This window comes from Zosterops lateralis (assembly GCF_965231275.1).
Source record: "Zosterops lateralis genome assembly, chromosome: 20".
Lineage (NCBI taxonomy): Eukaryota > Metazoa > Chordata > Aves > Passeriformes > Zosteropidae > Zosterops > Zosterops lateralis.
The window spans coordinates 10730050-10748415 of record NC_139780.1 but is presented as its reverse complement, the minus strand read 5'-3'; the positions used below and the strand labels follow the sequence as shown (position 1 = coordinate 10748415).

Below are 18366 nucleotides of genomic sequence, written 5' to 3'. Positions count from 1 at the left end.
TGATAACAATGAATGAATTCACAGGAAGAGGGGAGGCAGATTTGCTCCTTTCCACCCACAGCAAGCAGAAAAACCACAGTTTATTCTGTTTTTCCACCTCACGTGTTTCCCGAAGCATTGAGGAGTATTTATTTTAAACTTTCCCGTTGCTGTGAAAGGCACAATTTAGTCACTAGTCCTGTGACAGAGAGAAACTCTAAGAACCTGCTCGAGTTACAAGCCACTTACTATCATGTAGTACAAGGAAGAATGAAATTAGCATCTTCCGAATGAAATATCCAGCAGCCTCCAGAAGGTGCTGAAATCCTTTGACATTTCCAAGACTCTTTCACACTTTTCAAACAAGCTTGTCACAGTTTCCCAGAGCATCATGCGTCTGGTGAAACTGCATATTCTGCGACTCTATTTTCACTGAAGCTTCAGCCAGGTCTTGCTTCAACTTGGCTGTCTCTGGTTCTCTGGTCAACTAGGAAATTGCATTATTTCATTCTAATTAAATCAGCTCTTCAGATGGGAGTTTTTGTTGGGTTTGGTCGTGCCTGTCTCCATCGCGCTGCTGTGAGTGATTAAGGCATTAGCACATCCCAGCCCAGAGCAGCTGCTTTAAGCCCTGTGCAGAAGGGCTCCTCTGCCTGAGCTCCTGGTTTTCTCTGATGGCATTGCTGGAGAAGCCAGGCCAGGCTGTGATAAGTACCAGGAGTGGCTGGTGATGCTGTGAGTTGTGTTTCCTTCTGCTGCTCATTTGATGCCCCTGACCATGTCTCCCCACAGCCTGGCTATGCTCCATTCCTGTGGCCTCTGTGTCTTTCCAGGGTGATTTCCAGGTTTATAAAGGACAGGGTCTCCCCTCACCAGCCAACCAGAGGCTGCATGCTGTAAATATTGAAGGATATTTTATTTTGGCCAAGCTTTCTTTTTTGTCCCTAGAAGAATCCCAACCAAAGGCACTTTGGTTGCCGGAGCTGCTTCTTTGGCCAGCTGCTGACAGAGGTTTGGATGCACCAACGCTGCCAGTGGAATTGCAGAGAAAGGGGATAGGCTGTCACTCCTGTCCCACCCCCATTCCAGCGAGGTTTGCCTGGCCACTGACACCGCACCGTGTGGCCGTGGCTGTGCAGGGAATTGTGGCCGGCAGCTCCGGGGCCAGCAGCCCTGCAGGCGGGGCGGGGAGCACAGCCAGGGCACAGGGAGCATGCCGGATTTGTCTGTCTGTGCGTTCTCCCAGGTGCTGGATGACCTCTGTGGATCATGTGTCAGGACTGGAATAGCCCTGCCGGAGCAGGGAGCCTGTCTACAGGGATATTTATAAACCCCTGGGTTAGTGGCTGTTTTGCAGGATGGGGCTTGTCACGGCCTCAGTGGGATCAGGGATTTTCCCCTCCTGAGCTCAGTTTCTCCAGCTGGGACTGTCAGTGACAGCCCACCTGGCTGCAGGAGAGACCAGACAGTTTTCCTTTCCCACTCCGCCATCGACAAGGGTTTTGCTGGCACTGCATCCATCCCATGCTGCCCTTCCTGCTCAGGACTGGTGCTGGAGTGCAAGGCTGGAGTCCCACAGGGAGGCTGGGGCAGAGAAATTCCCCCAGTGTCAGCAGAAGAGACAGGCACCAGATTAAATTCACTCCCAGAGCTTTCAAGGTATTTTTTAACCTGTGACAGCTCCTGAGGAACATGTGAAGTTGTAGCTCAGCATCCCCAGCACCAGACTGGGCAGAAGTCTCCCTGTTTCTGCAGGGTCCTGGCCAACAGTGCCTTTATCCCTCTGCCCACTGATGTTTGCAGAGCCCCACAGAGCCTTGCACAGAGTGGGAAAATCCAGGAGGCCATGATGCACTGGGGAGGTGATGGCTACAGTCAGGTGGAAGCAGTGCTGATATTCTCTGCCTGGCCAATGTCAGGTAGGCTGAGATTTTCCACAAGAAATGGGAAATGGGATGAGGGCAGGCAGGTAGGGATGGGGTTCTGACTGCCCTGGTAGTGGCAGCACAGGCAGGGATCAGGCAGGAGCTGGTGGGTGCTGGTGATGTGGCAGCTCCTGTGCCATTTAAGGGCTGCCACAGCCCCACGTGGCCCCTGAGCCAGCAGAGGTTGTGTTTTATGGGCTGCGTAAAGATGCCTGAGAAGGGAACGAGCTTTTCCTCCGACTGGGATCATAGAATCACATGGTTTGGGTTGAGAGGGACCTTTAAAGGTCATTTAGTCCAATCCCCCAGCCACTGGCAGAAACACCTTCCACTAGCCCAGGCTGCTCCAAGCCCTGTCCAACCTTGTCCTTGAAAACTTCCAGGGATGGGGCAGCCACAGGTTCTCTCAGCAACCTGTGCCAGGGCCTCACCACCCTCACTGTACAAAATATCTCCTCAATATCCCATCTAACCCTGCCCTCTGTCAGTGTGAAGCTAGTCCTTGTCACTCCATTTCCAGCTCTCCTGGAGCCCCTTTAGGCACTGGAAGGAGCTCTGAGGTCTCTCTGGAGCCTTCTCTGAGCTGAACACCCCCAGCTCTCCTAGCCTGGCTCCAGAGCAGAGGGTCCCCAGCCCTTGGAGCATCTCCATGGCCTTCTCTGGACTCCTTCCAACAGGTCCATGTCCTTCCTTTGCTGGGGACCCCAGAGCTGGATGCAGTGCTCCAGGTGGGGTCTCACCAGAGCAGAGGGGCAGAGTCACTTTCCTTGACCAGGGATAAGTTCCAGGAGGGTATGAATCATAAATAAATTGATGGATATTATTTTCCCTTGAGGGAGGAAAATATGAACAAAGCCCAGGAGCGAGGGCTCCTCAGGAGCTCAGACACTTGCTTGTCCAAGCACTGTTGCCACCTGGATGGTCTATCAATCAGATGGGAATAGCTGGATGCACAGTTCGCTGAAGGAATTTTGAGAGCTTTGTATAAAAGTGCAAAAAAAGAAGCAAATTTTGTGTTATTATCCTTGGAAACCAAAGAACCACCTTTCATTTAGCACTTAAACTCCCCAATGCAGTTTGGACAAGACCTTTAAAGACACCTGGGGTGCCCAGGGTTACCTGTGCAGCCACTGACCTCTGTAACTGGACAGTTGTGCAGACAAATGTCACTGGCACCAAGAGACGTGGCTGTTCTGCTCCTCAATGTAATGTCCATCTTCTCCAATTCTCCATCCGCGGGGGATTTTCAGCCTATTTGCATGGGAATAATCCTGTTCCTGGAGCCTGTGGGTGGTATGGGGAGCCCGTTGTCCAGGTCACTGATGGCAGTGACCCGGCTCAGGGGTGCTGGGCCGGGCTGTCACCCTGCAGGCAGGAGGAGCTGGGATGGATGGATGGTCCCTCGCAGAGGTGCTGGAGGCTCAGACCCACACAGCTGCTGTTCAGGGACTGTGCACAATCCTTCAGAGCTGTGAACTCCAGTAGGATGCTCCCTGCTCCCAGGGGCTGCTCAGTTTTGTCTCAGGGGGGCTGTCCCCAGCTGCGGTGGGCAGGTGACAGCGCTGGAACACAGCGTGTGTGGCCGGAGGGACAGCAGGGTGTTCCCTGTCCTCCGTGGGGCCTGGCAGAGCCTCCCCGTGCCGCCATGCCCATGCTGCTGGGGCCAGTGGCTGTGCTGCTGTCGGGGGACACAGGCGGCGGCTGTCACCTGCTCCCAGCTGGGGCTAGGTGACACGGCAGGGACACGTGCAGTATCGAGGCCACGGCGCAGCGCCGGGGGCAGGAGGATGGGAACTCATTAGCGGCTCCTTCCCGGGTAATCAGAGGAGGCAGGTGATGCTGCTCCTTCCTCCAGGAACGCGGTGAGTGATGGAAGGCGCTCCGGGGGCACGCCCTGAGCGGGCAGGGAGGATGGGGTTAGTGGTGCTTTGAAAGGCATCCGTGCCAAGGGGAGGAGGGGGGGGTATTTAGGGTGCCCAGGCAGGGGGGGAGAAGTTGGAGAACGGATTGATCAGGAAGATTTGGGGGAGAGCCCTTTGAAGGGGAGTCCCTGAGCAATACCTAGTCTTGGTGCTGCAAAGCCAGGCAGCACAGTCCCCCACGGGGTGCCCTAAGGAGGGGGATGCCATCATCTCCAGCTCTGACTCTGCTACTGAAATGTGAATTGCAGCACAAAAAGAACTACGTTTCCCAGTTTCCCTTGCAGCCCAAGGGAATAAGCAATTGGAAGATTTAAATAGACCAGGCTAGAAGCAGCCAACCTTTGGCATAATGTTTTTCCCTCCTCTTCTTCATATCTATTGGTTGTCTAATCTTCTTCCCTGGCACTGGAGTGGCTGCCAAGCCTGGCATTAATTTTCCTTCCAAGCTAGCTAGGCCCATGAAGTAAACAGCCATGTGCATTCCTTACTCTATATTTAACAGCTGCAGTCTGTGCTGGGGGCAACTGCAACAGAGGGGAACCTTTGTAGCTTCCCAAATTCACAGCTTGTGAGGGTGGGAGTGGGGGAAGCTTTCTGCAGGGAGAAGAGGGATTTCTCTCCTTCCCGGTATTTGCAGAGCAGGTTGCGTTAAAGAGAGACTGCAATGCCAGCATCCCAGCCACGGTCCAGGGCCAGAGACAGGAATAATGTCCTCAACAGGGCTGAGTTCCTCTCCCTGAATCAGCCCTTGAAGGGGAACCAGGAGAGCAGGAGCTCCAGCAGGAAGCAGAGCGGCCAGGCCGGGGCAGCCAGTGCCCAGAACACCAACCCCAAGGAGCGGAGGCAGTCTCAGCAGCTGCCCGAGGAGGATTGCATGCAGCTCAACCCCTCCTTCAAGGGAATCGCCTTCAACTCACTGCTGGCCATCGATATCTGCATGTCCAAGAGGCTGGGAGTGTGTGCCAACAGAGCCTCTTCCTGGGGAGGTGCCCGCTCCATGATCAACCTCCTGGGGATAACGGGGCACGGGATCCCCTGGATTGCAGGTACCCTCATCTGCCTGGTGAAGAGCAGCACGCTGGCAGGCCAAGAGGTCCTCATGAACCTGCTGCTAGGTGAGTGGCAAACCTCCCTCCCTGCTGGAAAAGCCCAGCCCTGGTCACAAGGGACAGCAGCACTGGGACTCCTCCTCTGGCTGCTCCCAGTATCAGAAGTGGTCGGGAAGCAGGGAGTGACCTTTAGGGTAAATGCTGCACTTATTGGCCCCGTTAGTCCCAGGGTACTGTGGGTGATGGATGTCCCAAGAAGGTGTCTGAGAGGATGGGATTACTGTGGTAGCTGGGGACAGCCATGGAGCAGGGACAGGCCCCTGGTGCTGCATGGGGCAGGGTTGTCCAGTCAGACTGAGGGGGTGTCCGTGGTGGGAAGGTGGATACCAGCAGTGATGTCTTTTATTTAATCTGTGGTCATCTGCCTTAGTGTTTGATAGGTGGGGAAAACATAAAGTTATTAATCTTTAATATCTGGATCAATTCCTGAGGAGGTTATTTCCATCCCCTTACCACCTTCTTGACCAGATTTCACGTGATGGAGTCCTGTCACCTTCCCTGCTACAGTTTGCTCTCACATCCTCCTTCCCTTGGGTACCTTTCTTGCTGCTGTCCCCATTTCTGTGTGCTAATTTGACCCGGAGGCTGTGTAGGCAGGCTGGGATGCCTCTGGCTCTCCTGATAGTCCTTTCTTGCATGGTGGTGGTCAATGTCCCTGTTTCTGGAGATTGGGATGTGTTGAAGAGTTTGGATTATCCACTGTGCAGGGCCCATCCCACCCTGATGTCCCACCAGTGACCAGGATGAGCTCTAGCTGTGACTTGCTTAGGTCCTGGTCCCAACCTGCCCAGACCATATATACCTGAGGACCTTGCTCTTCTGCCTTTGGCACAGGGTCCAGTTATCCTATTTTTCCTTGTGACTAATTACCCTCTCCTCTGGCTGTGACCCACCCTGGTGTTTCACCCTCCCTAATAACTCAGCAATCCAACTTTTGGCTGGTAGGAGAAATTGAAAACATTGGATTTAGACACTTTCTTCTGAGGGAGCATTTTGAGGGGCCTTAGGGACACTTTATTTCACAGGCACCACAGGAAAGGGACGTCCTGTCTGCAGGGGCTGACTATGACATGACAGCTCAGCAATGTTGGCCCCAGGTTTTGGTGTTTTTTTCAGAAGTTCATCTTTCAGAGAGGGCGAAGACTGAGCTGGACTGTCTTGAAAAGCACAGTGGTAGCTGCCTTTTCTCCCCTGTGCCTTTGGAGGAGACGGTCCTCATGGTGTGACATCTCATGGGGGGAGGCCGTGGCGGGGAAGGAGCCAGAATAGCAGCAGTGTGATGCAGAGCCCGCCAACGTCAGCAGTTCTTCCAGGGGCTCCTGGGTGAGCAGGGTCAGCCCCTCACTGGGAAAAGAGGATCCACTCAAAACGGCACGAGGATGAAATAGTCGGTGACTAACAGCGGCCGGCACACTTTCCACGTCTCTTGACCCAAGAACTCCTGGTGGGGTTGGAGCCTAAAAACAACTGCTTTGACTCCAAAATATTTGAGGTTCTTGCAAAAAGCTAATGCCCATTTTAGCTTAAAAACAAGGAAGGTTTTCCAACCTTTCCATTGCCACATGAGGAGGCCAAATGCAAAGCCACCTCGGGGTCATGTTCTAACTTTATGGAGTGGTGGCTGGGAGAGCTCATCCCTACATCACTACCCACATCGCCAGGTCTCCTGAGCTCCAAGGTGGTGCCCAGGGACAAGTTGGGGATTCTGGAGTCTTGCATCCTTGCCTAGACACACTACTCTCACCCCTCCTCTTCCCCTGCCAAGACAGGAAATAGTTAATTGGTGTGAAGGACCAGTTCCATGGATCTAGCAGCCTCCAAAGAGCTCCACTTCTCCCTCTGAAATGACAGCACTGAGTGGTGGGACTGGCCAAGGTGCCCTCAGCCTCTCTTGTCAGAGCTTCTGCAGCAGGACTTGTGTCACCCCACAGAGCAGATCTCTGCTGTGAGAGTGGCCTTGGGCTGATATTTAAGATTGCAGTCAGGAACTCTGAGTATCTGAGTAGCTGCTGCCATGATATCTGCCCTGCTGGTGAAGAAGGAGCCTGGCTGGGGGCCTGGGTGGACCTCAATAGGTCCCAAGAAAAGCAGGGTCTTGTGTAGACAGGAAGGTCATGGCACCACTGCTGCATCTGGCATCCTTGGTCCCCTTTTGCTGCTGCTTTCCTGTGGTTCAAATCCACCAGGATGTGGTGAAAAGCCCTCTTGGACAGGCACAGGTCAAAGGGAAGGGAACCTCCTGGTGCTTCCGTGCTGGCAGAGGGAAGCCAGGGAGTTGGGGTTGTCTGTGGCACCCCTTCCGTACCTCCCTGGGCTCTCCTCCCTTCCCCCGGCTTGCTGAGGGTTTGATATATCAAGCAGAATTTCTGATGCAGTCTCTGGGCAGGGAGCCAGCCCATCATAGAGCACTTGTTTAGGATTTGCAATCAGGCTTCCAAGGCGAGGAGACAGGAGACTGCTGAAATGGGACTGGGAACCTGGCAGGAGCACCACTGCAGATGGAGGAGGAGCTCTTTGCTGGGGGCTTTGCCAACACATGTGGGAGCATTTCGGGTGAGGGGCTCTGACCCTGGGATGCTCCATCCATCCCCACTGCAGATGCTGATTGGCAACCCCAAGCAATGTTTTCCCTCCATGTTTGACATCTGTGATGGAATTTATTGATTCCCCTTCTCACAGTAATCTTTTCCAGCAAATGCCAAACAGCCAGAGAAGCACACACAGCCTGTTACTGAAAAGATGGAAGAAACCAGATATCTGTGCCCACTGTAAAAATCCTTCTGCCAGGACACATTTTCAGGAAGACTGTCTCAGCATCACCACTTCTGGCTCAGAAAAAGTCAGGGAGAAGGTTCACAACCCCTTGGCTAAATCAAGAAAATAATAACTCAGGAAATCCCCCAGTTATGAAGTTCATTTTATTTGTCTGCCAGTGTTGGAACTTTTAGGACCATTGAAGTTTTCTCTGCAATCACAAGGGTTTAATGAAAACTAAGGTGCTTAGAAAGTCATTTGAACCTTGCAATCAGGCTTGCAGGGGGAAAACAGTTATAAAACTTTCAGTAAAATGCCCAGATCTGCTTCAGAACCAGACACAAACTCCATTAAACCCTGGGGGCAGCAGTACCTCAGTTTGTGGTTCTGATCCGTCTGGTGAGGATGTGGATCCAAATTTAGTGATTCATTGACTGCAAAGCCAGCAAAAAAACATTTGGATCATCGATCTAACCCACGGCAAAATACAGGCTGTAGCACATCCCTTAATTTATTCCTGTTCAATTTGTTAAGGGAAAAAACCCAAACACTCAATCTGATGTACAGTTACAAGTGAGGGTGAACTTGTCAGAGCCATTTCTGTATTACTGCAGTGCTAGGGATTCTCACCAGTGCTTTTAGCTGGACTCATCCCTTCATTGCATCTCCATACCGTTCTCTCTCCAGCTGAACAGCTCTCTCAGCCAGCATCTCTTCCGCCTTTCAGTATTTTGGATAGTGCTCAAGTAATTTCTTCACCTCCTATTTATTAAGCTAAACAGACTGATCTCGTTAAACTGATGGTCTTTGCAGATGCAGGCACCTTCTCACTGCAGTGGGGATGGAATGTGGTCACTGGGGATGAAATATGGTTGCCCACCCAAAGTGGTCACTCCAGTGAGGCCCCTCTTTTTTGTTTACAGCCAAACCATTGCTGTGTTTCATCATTTGTCATCCAGCTGGGTGCCTTTGCTATTGGGAGGTACCTGCTTGGGTCATCCTTGCACATAAAATTATGTTTGTGCTTGGTTTGAAGTACCAGTAACTGGTTCTGCTGCGGTTGTGGCTCTCTGGAACAGGTATCCAGACCAGAAGAAGAGAAAGCCCTTGTCTTGTCTTTGCTTGCTGTCTCAGTGACACTGGTCCCAGTGCTCAGCCATCTCCAGCTGGCTCTGCATCCCCTTAGAGGGGTGGGATGTCTCTTTGGTGCTGTCACTAAGCATTTATCCCATTAGGTACAGCACTGCCTCAGGGCGTGGATGTATCATCCAGCAGTGTCAGGCTGGGAATGGGTGAATGCCACAGGAGGAGGAAAGGAGGGAGCCCAGGGCTGCTTCTCCACTCCTGGAAGTCAGCAAGGAGGAAGTTCTTGCTCTGTCCAGCCTTCTTCCTGAATACTGACATAGCTTTGCTCTGACCAGGAAAGAAGCCATGATATTCTGAAGCATAGTCCCTGCAGACCCCCCAAGAAAGAAAATTATAAATACATATATACAATCAGAACTCTGTGGTCCCATCCTGGCAGTTTTCAAACAAGACCAGATTTGCAAGAAATTGGTGGATTAGGAAGGAAAGAGAGAAAGAAATGCCTTCACCAAGCCCCTTGAGACCCCAGTGACCCTGTTCCAATAATACGGACGTGCTTCAGGTATTGTCATGCTTCTCTTTGGAGGCTGTGTGATGAAAATCCAGACAGTACAACCCAGTGCTGGTAAAGGTCACTGGGTAGATGAAATGCCCAGGCAGAGCTGATCCTATTGAGCCCCAGGGCAGCCCAGACCCAGCAGAGAGGCTGGGGAGCTGCACAGCAGATGGATCAGTCTGTATGCACAGCAGAGCTTGCTCAGCCCAGAGCCCCAGAGATGGTTTGGGGCCAGATGTGTCTATTTTCCCCCTTTTCATTCCTCCACTGTAAGAGCAGGGATTTTCTGAGCCAGGCAAGGCAGAGGACATTCCATCAGGGATAGGTAGAGCAGCTCAGGAGTTGGTGCCCTGCAGAACCATCCCTCCTTGGACAGCCTGGCATATGGAGGGGCTCAGCTGCTGTCCCACTCCCCTCCCAGCCCTGCCAGTGCCCACCAAGGTCTCACTGAGCCAGCAGCACGTCTGCCCAGTGAGGTGGAAACATTTAAATGCCAAATAACCCAACATGAGTGACCCATGGAAGGTGCCAGGCAGAGGGAACAACGCAGATGCCCACTCCCTGCATCCAGCATTTACACACAGCTCCAGCCTGGCATTAAATGTTCCTCTTCATCACTCCAGGCTGCTAGTCTGCCTCTGTTCTGCCCAGATACAGCAGCTGAAGTCCATGGTCCTTTGGTGGGTGCCGTGCTCAGCCTTCATTCTTTCACAGCTGATGAGCTCAGGCATCTCTGAACAGCCAGCAATGCCCAGCTCTCCCGGCTTCCCTGCCCCCCTTCCTGCCTGCTTCCTCTCCAGGAATGTGTCCTGCTCACTGCAGGGCAGGCTGGCGAGCCTGCAGTGTCCCCTTGGATGAAGGACAGTCAGTGATAGCCTGGGACTCATCTGACTGTGGCTGGAGCAGGCACGGGGGTATTTCCAGGGATGTTTCCATCAGACCCTTGGCCTGATGAGCCCCTCGGTACCAGGCAGCACCGACTTGCTCAGGTGCTGGCCGCTGCTGGGGATGCTGTGAGCCCTGCAGGCATCGGTGTGCAGCCCTTGGAGAATGTGCAGAGAGCTGGAATCCAACCCTCGCAGAGCAAACAGCGAAACGTTCCCGAGCCTGTGTGCAGAGCAAAAGAGAAAAGAAGTGCGAGGGTTGTTGAATGGGAAGAGGGGGAATAAACATGGGAAATGAGTCATCCTTATGTCTGTCACTCCGGGAACAACTTCCCATTGCCCCTGCCTGCAGCTCAAAGGGGACAGTAGCTGTTTCACTCAGGCAGAGCTGGAGAAGCAGAGTCGGGCTCTGGCCCGGAGGGAGATCCCAGGAAATGGGTGAGTGTGTTTGCCTCTAACACGCCTTGACAGGAGCAGTGGCTGGGAAGAGGAAGGTGTGGGGGAGTGAGGTGAGCTGTTGGGAGGAGCAGCGGACAGGGAGAGCCCGTCGGGTCTCCTGCTCCGGGTCAGGATTGGTGGAGGATGGGGTGGGAAAGAGGGGGATCAGATGAACTTTCCTTTTTTCCTCCACTCTGAGGAAACCTCCATGTTTTAATCTAGAGCAGAGAACCATTTCTGTCTGTACAGGGATGGTGGCAGATGTACCTGATCTGGGTCCACGCTGTGAGGTGTGATGGTCAGAGATCCTCTGAGCATCACAGAATCAGAGCCTTTTTTTTTTCTTTTTTTTTTTTTTCTTTTTTTTTCTTTTTTTCTTTTTTTTTTTCTTTTTTTCTTTTTTTTTTTTTTTTTTTTTTCTTTTTTTCCTTTTTTTCCTTTATTTTTTTTTCCCCTTTTTTTCTTTTTTTCTTTTTTTCTTCCCATTTTGCCTCTTTGAAAGCAGTGGGGGGCAACTCCAAGCCCAAACAGCACTGAGGCTGAGCAAGGAGCCCAGCCTTTGTGGGCTGGGCTGTGCTGCTGGTCCTCAGCCCAAGGCACTTTTCTTCCTCCAGCTCATCCCATACACTGCTGTTGGTGCTGGTGCATGTGGTTCTGGGATGTGCTGATGGTACCTGTGCTGCTGTCATGGGGAACAGGAGCATTTCAAGCTGTCAGAGCCCTTCTGGAAGGCAAATGAGCCATCCTTGGGGCTGCTCAGCTCCTTTTCCCCAGCAGCATGAGCCCTTTTCACTGTGCTCCCCCTCTTGCCTGCATCTCGCCCCAGCCTGTGCAGACCCCCAGGGAAGCAGCCCCACTCAGTATTTGATGCTGAGTACAAATTTCCCAGCTGCCAGGGCACAATGTTTCCAAGGGGAGAACTCCAGGCAGCCTGTGTTTGCACTCAGGGCTGCTTCTAATCATTGAGAATATAGCAAATCTATTTTTAGTTGTTGTGGGTTTTTATTTTAATTAATTGCACAATTCTGCTTTCCACCATTTTTTCACCTCCCCATGACCACTTACCCCACGCTGATGCTTGTTCAGCCAAAAAATAACCCCCTCAAAACCAGAATGCCTGATTCATTGGCTCTTCAATGTGTCATGCCATCTGTGCTTTTTGTCAGCTCTTACACCCAATAGTGCCACATTTGGGGAACAAAATGGAATGGAGGGGTTCATTTCCAGAGTGGACCTCTTCCAGCAGCCACTGACTTCATTGGAGAGAGGGTGAAGATTCTTTTGAAACCTGCATCTTTCATTAATGTCAACGAGATAAGGCTGCAAACAGCTCATTTTCCAGGTCAGGGAGCCTAATGCCTGCAAGAGATTTGGGAAGTTCAGAAGGAGTAGGAGGGGGCACGTAAGTAAAATGAAAAATGGGGAAAAAAAAAAAAAAAAAAAAAAATTCTAATTATGGAGCTAAAGAAACTGTTTCCTGGGACTGGTGGCATTTGTCCAGAGTTCAGTACTGAGTAAGGATGGGTAATCTGGGCAAAGCAGAACCTTCAAATCCAGTCTTGACCCTGCACATGGCCTCAGCAGCTGCAGTGGGGAGGACATGACACCTGCAGCATGGTGGGTTTGAAGCCCAGGCAATGAATTGTCACCAGCTTGGCTCTGCTCTGTGCACATCTTGCACATCTTGTCTGAGGCACATCTGCTCCCACACTGGGAGCCTCCTGAGTTCATGAAATGGGCTCACTCTTCATCCTTGGGAATTTACCTCCCTGTTTTCCTCTCCCCATCTGCTCAGCTGTGGTTCTAGGAGGCTGAGTCCAGCTTGTGACTGTGTCTGCTCCCGACCTCACAGGCTGGGGGCTCTGGAGAGCAGCCTTGTCTCATCCAGGCAGCCTCATGTGTGTGAGCTCACGTGGATCTCGGCTGCAGGAGCAGATGAGGCTAAGGGCTTTTTTGGCTTTCTCCTCTTTTCCTGCCCCCAACACTGCACCCAGGTTGTTTTTCAGCTGTGGTTTTGGTAACATGTTTATATAGACATCCCAGCTGGAATCTGCCCCCGCCCCTGGAGACACTGCCTGGCTCCAACCTGGAGCAGACCATGTCCCCAGGAGTATTCACACCATCCTCAGCCTCTTCCAGCCATAAGGGACAGCAGCAGAGAAGCCACCTCGGGACAGAAAGGACCTTATGGTGGCAGGGGACATCCAACTGTTTCAGCTCCTCTTAAATACAATCTTTGGGGTTTGGTTTGGTTCTGCTGACGATGGTTCAGGTTTGTCCTTGTGTCCTGCCTGCACAGGGCTCCTCTCTGATTACTTCTCCACCCCTAATGGGCTCCTAATATTTGGTGGTAGGAGCAAGGCAGATAATTGTTTTCCTTTCCTTATTAATAGATATAAAATGCCTGCCCAGGGGGCTCACTTTCAGCTCATTTACTCTGCATCTGATGCCAGATGTTGGCTTTTTACAATACCAAGGTGATCTCTGATGCTAAAATTGTCACAGGCAAGAAGACAGGACTTGCTCTTTCGTTTTGTGTTTTAAGGGAGTTTTAGATGTTAATGTAGGATTTGGGGATTGGATGGTTTTGCATTGGAAATCTGAAGGATTGTTTCCCTTAACACCAGGTCAACAGGGAAATTCCTGATCTTTTTCAGAAAAATGTGAAAGGAGCAAGAATGGGCAAGAGCTAATCCTTCTTTTGCTCTTAAATACAGCACCACCTGGATTTTACATCCAGTGATGCGTCGGGTTTAAATCCAGTGCTACCTGGCTCTGGGAGGAAAAGCATGATGAAGAAAATGCTTCATATTAAAATTTCTTGCTCCTCTCATCTCAGCCTCAGTCAGGTGGCACTCTGCCATCTCTGCTGTGCTTGTGACAGCCCCGAGGGTCCCCAGAGAGCAGCCAGTGCAGGCTGGTACATCAGCTGCAGGCTCCTTTCCACGGGCTCTCCTGGGGCTGTGTTTGCTCCAGCCTCCAGTCAGGTCATCCTGAAGGGTTTGCAGGGCTCTGTGTGAGGGACCAGGGAAGGACAGAGCCAAGGTGGTGGTGCTGATTTGCAAGTGGCAGCTGCAAGGCTCAGGGGGTTGGGGTTCACCAACAGGGACAGTCCCCAGTGCAGACACCCACCTGCAGCTGGAGCACCCAGGAGAGCCGTGATAAAGTTAACCCCTCACCTGCCAAACGCTGTGCCCACTCGAGGAGGGAGGATTTGGTATGCATTAAGGGGAGGAAGGAAGCGAGCCAAGGTCCAAGCGGGTATGTAGGTCATGGGATTGCAAGGGAATAGGGCCGGGGATGGGGCTGCTGGGCAACGGCACTGTCTGTATCTGCTCCTGAAGGATGGGCCCTTGGCAGCACCGCCGGCAGCAGCGCTGCTGCTGATTCACCCTGCCAGCGCCGGAGGCAGCAGCAGCAGGAGAGGGAAGGGGAACTGCAGAGATCCAGCGCTGGGAGAGGGCAGTGGGACCCCCCCCCACCCCGCCTCAGGGGCCAGGGTTGGCTGCTGGGGCTGTTTCATAAAGAAATCTCCGTGAAAGGAACGGAAAGTGCAAGGGGAAGTGACAGAAAAAGCACCAGACGGAAGGATCTTTGTTGGTTTTTTGTGTTTTTTTTTCTTTTCTTTTCTTTTCTTTTCTTTTCTTTTCTTTTCTTTTCTTTTCTTTTCTTTTCTTTTCTTTTCTTTTCTTTTCTTTTCTTTTCTTTTCTTTTAACGGCAAATTAACCCCCCTTTTAATGTTGTCATGCCTTCCGATCTTGAAATGTGGGCAAACGAGGCTTTTTGCTTTCTGTGCATCATTTGACGAAAATCAAAGCTAGCAGTACTGAAGGCCCATTTTATTCATCTTCTGAATGAAAGGATTATTCGAACTGCTCTTTGGCTTGTTCTCCATGCCCTGAACACCTCTATGCACACATGCCTGCATCCCTCGAGTTGCCCTGACATCACCTTTGACCATAAAAATATTGCCAGTGCAAAATACTGAGGGGCAATGGTGAACACCACGTGCTGCTAAAGCACATGGCACTTGTGCTACTGATCCGTGGGCAGGTTTGGTGGGAAATAGTAACTAGGGAGTTTATTGAACTACTCCTGTGGAGGAGACACTGAGATCCATTGGGATGCTCAGACTCATTCTGAAGCCCTGGCTGGGCTTCTCAGCAATGCAATAGGTGCTGACTTCAGCAGAGCAGCTTGGGCCAGAGTCTTCTCTTGGCAGCCAGGGTACATCATCTCTCTGATGCTTCTGGGTTCCTGAGAATTTGTTTAGTCTAGGTTCCCCAGAGAGCATCGTGGAGCTTCAGTTTCACACAGTTCTCGTCCAGGGTGAGCTGGGACTGGTGGGAAATGCAGCTGATGAGCTCTGAAAATCATCTCCTGAAGCACCCTGCTGGGTCAAGGCTGGGGGAGGGTCACTTAGTGGGGTGAGGAGTAGGGCTAGGGGTGATTTAGGAAGCCCAGCATGAGCAGAGCCCTGCATGGCAGGGCAGCCCCATAATGATCAGCCAGGCCCAGACTGACAGCATTTGACCTTAACGGGGAGTCAGGGTGAGTGGCTGCTCCAGGGCTCCACAGGCTGTGTCTGAAATCCCTCCCTCCCTTTCTCCCCGCAGCCGGCCTGTCAAAAAAAAAAAAAAAAAAAAAAAAAAAAAAAAAAAAAAAAAAAAAAAAAAAAAAAAAAGGCAAATTGCAGACAAGCACTCTGCTGAGTGTGGGAGTCCTGGTGGGCTGCAGACCTCCCCCTGAACTCTCCCTGCCTGCTGGTCACATCCAGCAGAAGCTGGGCAGCCCCTGGTTGTCCTTGTCCTCCTAAGCCCATTGCTCTTGCTACAGCCCAGTTGTGTGATGAGCCTCCTTGCGGCCCCTTGTCACCTGCAGCATTGACACCTTTGTTCAGGTGCCACACATGAACCTTTGCTCTATGTCACTCCCCTGCTTTTTGTGTCTAGCCTGGATTCCTCCTACTGTCCATACCAGGAGGGGCTGGTACCCAGATTTTCCTTTGCTCCATCTGCCCACCACAGCTCTGAGGCCCCAGGGCATGCATGACCTGTTGGCAGAAGGTCCAGGGAGGTCCTGCTGTCCCACTTCCCCGTGCAAGATGCCCTGCAGATGAGGGAGAAAAGCAGTCTCCCATGAGGAGAAGGTTTGGCCAGGATAAATACTTCCCAAAGCAGTGCTGGGGGCTGGGAGTGGCACGTGGGGAAGGTGAGGGAGCAGAGCTGCTGTGACAGCTCCTCACTTCCCAGCTCCTGCCAGGTGCTGAGCAGGCAGGTAGAGCTGCCTCCCTTGTGCCATCTCATTTCCCATCCCCACCACCAACGCACTCCCATCCATCCTCCCGAAACCTTGTCAGCTCTCAAGGAATGGTCTTCACCAGGGCCTGGGAACCAAACAACTAGCCCCTGGCATTCCTGCTGAGGGAGCAGGCTGTGCTCATAATGGCAGATATATCCTTGTTATTGCTGCAGGGAGCTGAAATCAGCACTCTGACTAATTAGGAGGGTTGGGGAAAAGCAGATGAGGGGATTAAAGAGAAATAAAATTGATGCTAGGAAATAGAAATGACAGTATCTGTCGGCTGGGACGAAGCGGGTGGGCTGAAGAGGAGGGTGATATAGATAAGTGCTGATGGGTTTTGTTCCTGAAGCTGTTAAGGAAGGAAGGAAGGAAGGAAGGTGGTTTGGTGTAGAGAGCTGCAGCTGCAGGAGTGCCTGTGCCATCACAAGCCTGGGTTTGGTGGGGCTGGGAGATGTGCATTTGCACAGGGAAGGGGCTGTGTGAGGCGAGTCACAGGGAGAAAGTCACAGGGAGCAAGAGGTGAGCAGAAACAAGAAATGGCTCGTGGGTGTTTGATGCTTTGGCAAAGGAAGAAGGTTGGTGGGGGATATCTAGGAGGATGCCGCCCACCCTCCAACACACCGTGGTGCTGTTTCTAACACAGGAGCCCGTTTTTCTTTATTGTGCGGCTTTTCCCTTGGCTCACTGGCTCCTAATGCCCTTTTCTTGGTGAAATCTGTCAGTGTAGTGCAAAATCTGTCAGCATGGTGTGATTCCCTGGCTGCTCTGGGCAGGAGGAGGTGGTGGGCTTGGGAGAGGACAAGGGACAACACTAGAAAATGCTGTGGAGCACCTTTCCTTCAGCAGATTGCTCACTGCAGCCTGGTCACCCTGGCACAGAGCCTCAGGCAGGGACCTTGCTGCATGAGATTTCTAAAGCACGAGGTGGAGGCAGCAACAGGAACACCCAGAGTGGTGGTTTGAGGGCCAAAAAAGTTTCAGTTTTATGTGTGCCAGTTTCTCTTTTCCTCCCTAGATGGGTCGCTCGCCTCTGTGGTTTGGGGTTCTCCTCTGTCAGATGGTGACAGTGGTATTTGCCTCCCCTGTGGGCAAACTGGGAGGGTTAATCAACATTTGGGTGGTGACCTGAGGATGAGGAAGTTGTGTGCAGCTGCGCCATGCACATCTGGCTGGAACCAAACCCAAATTTTTATTTCAAGACAACAACAACCCTTCAATGTTATTCCTTGAAAATTGCCGTCAACTCTTCTGCCTCTCACTATTCCCTCTCTGTCTCCTGTTTCGTAGCCCTGCTCCTGGATATCATGATTGTGGCAGGTTTGCAGAAGCTGGCCAAGCGGAAGGGCCCCTACGACATCAACCCTGGGCTGTTGGACTACCTGACCATGGACACCTACGCCTTTCCCGCCGGGCACGCCAGCAGGGTGGCCATGCTCTCCAAGTTCTTCCTCAACCACCTGGTGCTGGCTATCCCTCTCCGCATCCTGCTGGTCCTCTGGGCCCTCTGCGTGGGCTTGTCCCGCGTCATGATCGGACGGCACCACATAACGGATGTTCTCTCTGGCTTTGTTTTCGGCTACCTGCAGTTCAGGCTGGTGGAGTTGATATGGATGTCTTCCAACACGTGTCAGATGTTGATATCCATCTGGTGAACATGGAGGACTTGGAAACTAGAAGATACTTTGAGAGTCCCCCTTCCCAGTATTTTCTATGTGTTGTTTGTTGGAAGCAGTTGTAACTTCCATGAGTAGTGGTGTTTTTTAATGTCGCTTCCCCACCTTTAAAAAAAATGTTTCTTGTAATGGATTGGATTTTAGCAATCAAGGGCCATACTTTTGTTTTGGCCGTATTCTCAAGCTGTGTTTGGACAGCAGCCTAATTAAGCTTTACAGGTGAGAGAAATGAGCTCCTTGTCTGCCTTCTTTAGGTGGTTCACATTGGCACCTTGATATGTTCTCAGGATGGGCAGTGCCTGAGAGCTTCCTGAGAACACATTCGTGAACTTTTTAGAGGATAAATTATTTTGGCCACAGTGCTTTTTTTCTTTTTGTAAGCCCAGCAGTTGTGTCTTGTACAGAGTCAGGACACTGCTGGTGCTTTACAGATAATAAATAATCGTAAAAATCCTGCCCTGTTTGGTTCTTATCATGAGGGAGGGGAGAAAATGAGCCCAGTTTGGCTTTGAGATACACATTCAGCATGGAGCAGGTCCCGCAGTCTTGCTGCCCAAGGGGATGCAAATGTTTGCTTTGGGTGGGGTGGGCATAGATGGGTGCTCAGGACACTGAAGGGAAATCTGTTCTGAGATATGTGAGGAGTTTTTGGTCTGGTAAGGGACACACAATCCCCTGACATGTTTCTTCCCATTATTGACAAGTGGCCTCCTTGAAGCCTGGTAGATCCTTATC

The 18366-nt window shown here is 51.7% G+C and overlaps 1 protein-coding gene across 1 annotated transcript; it reads left to right on the top strand.

Annotated features, from left to right (window-relative positions):
* The first annotated feature begins 4331 nt into the window (after window positions 1–4331).
* On the top strand, window positions 4332–18065 carry PLPP7 (phospholipid phosphatase 7 (inactive)). Its single transcript, XM_083876022.1, has 2 exons — window positions 4332–4941; window positions 17246–18065. Exons 1-2 carry the CDS (start codon window positions 4491–4493, stop codon window positions 17608–17610), a joined length of 816 nt encoding a protein of 271 aa, XP_083732148.1. The 5' UTR covers window positions 4332–4490; the 3' UTR covers window positions 17611–18065.
* The last annotated feature ends 301 nt before the right edge of the window (window positions 18066–18366 follow it).

Bases quoted from the DNA above. Each gene is read 5' to 3' on its own strand.
- PLPP7 (XM_083876022.1), top strand. From the start codon at position 4,491: ATGCCAGCATCCCAGCCACGGTCCAGGGCCAGAGACAGGAATAATGTC. The intron at 4,942-17,245 runs GTGAGTGGCAAA...CCTGTTTCGTAG, and splicing joins CCTCATGAACCTGCTGCTAG to CCCTGCTCCTGGATATCATG.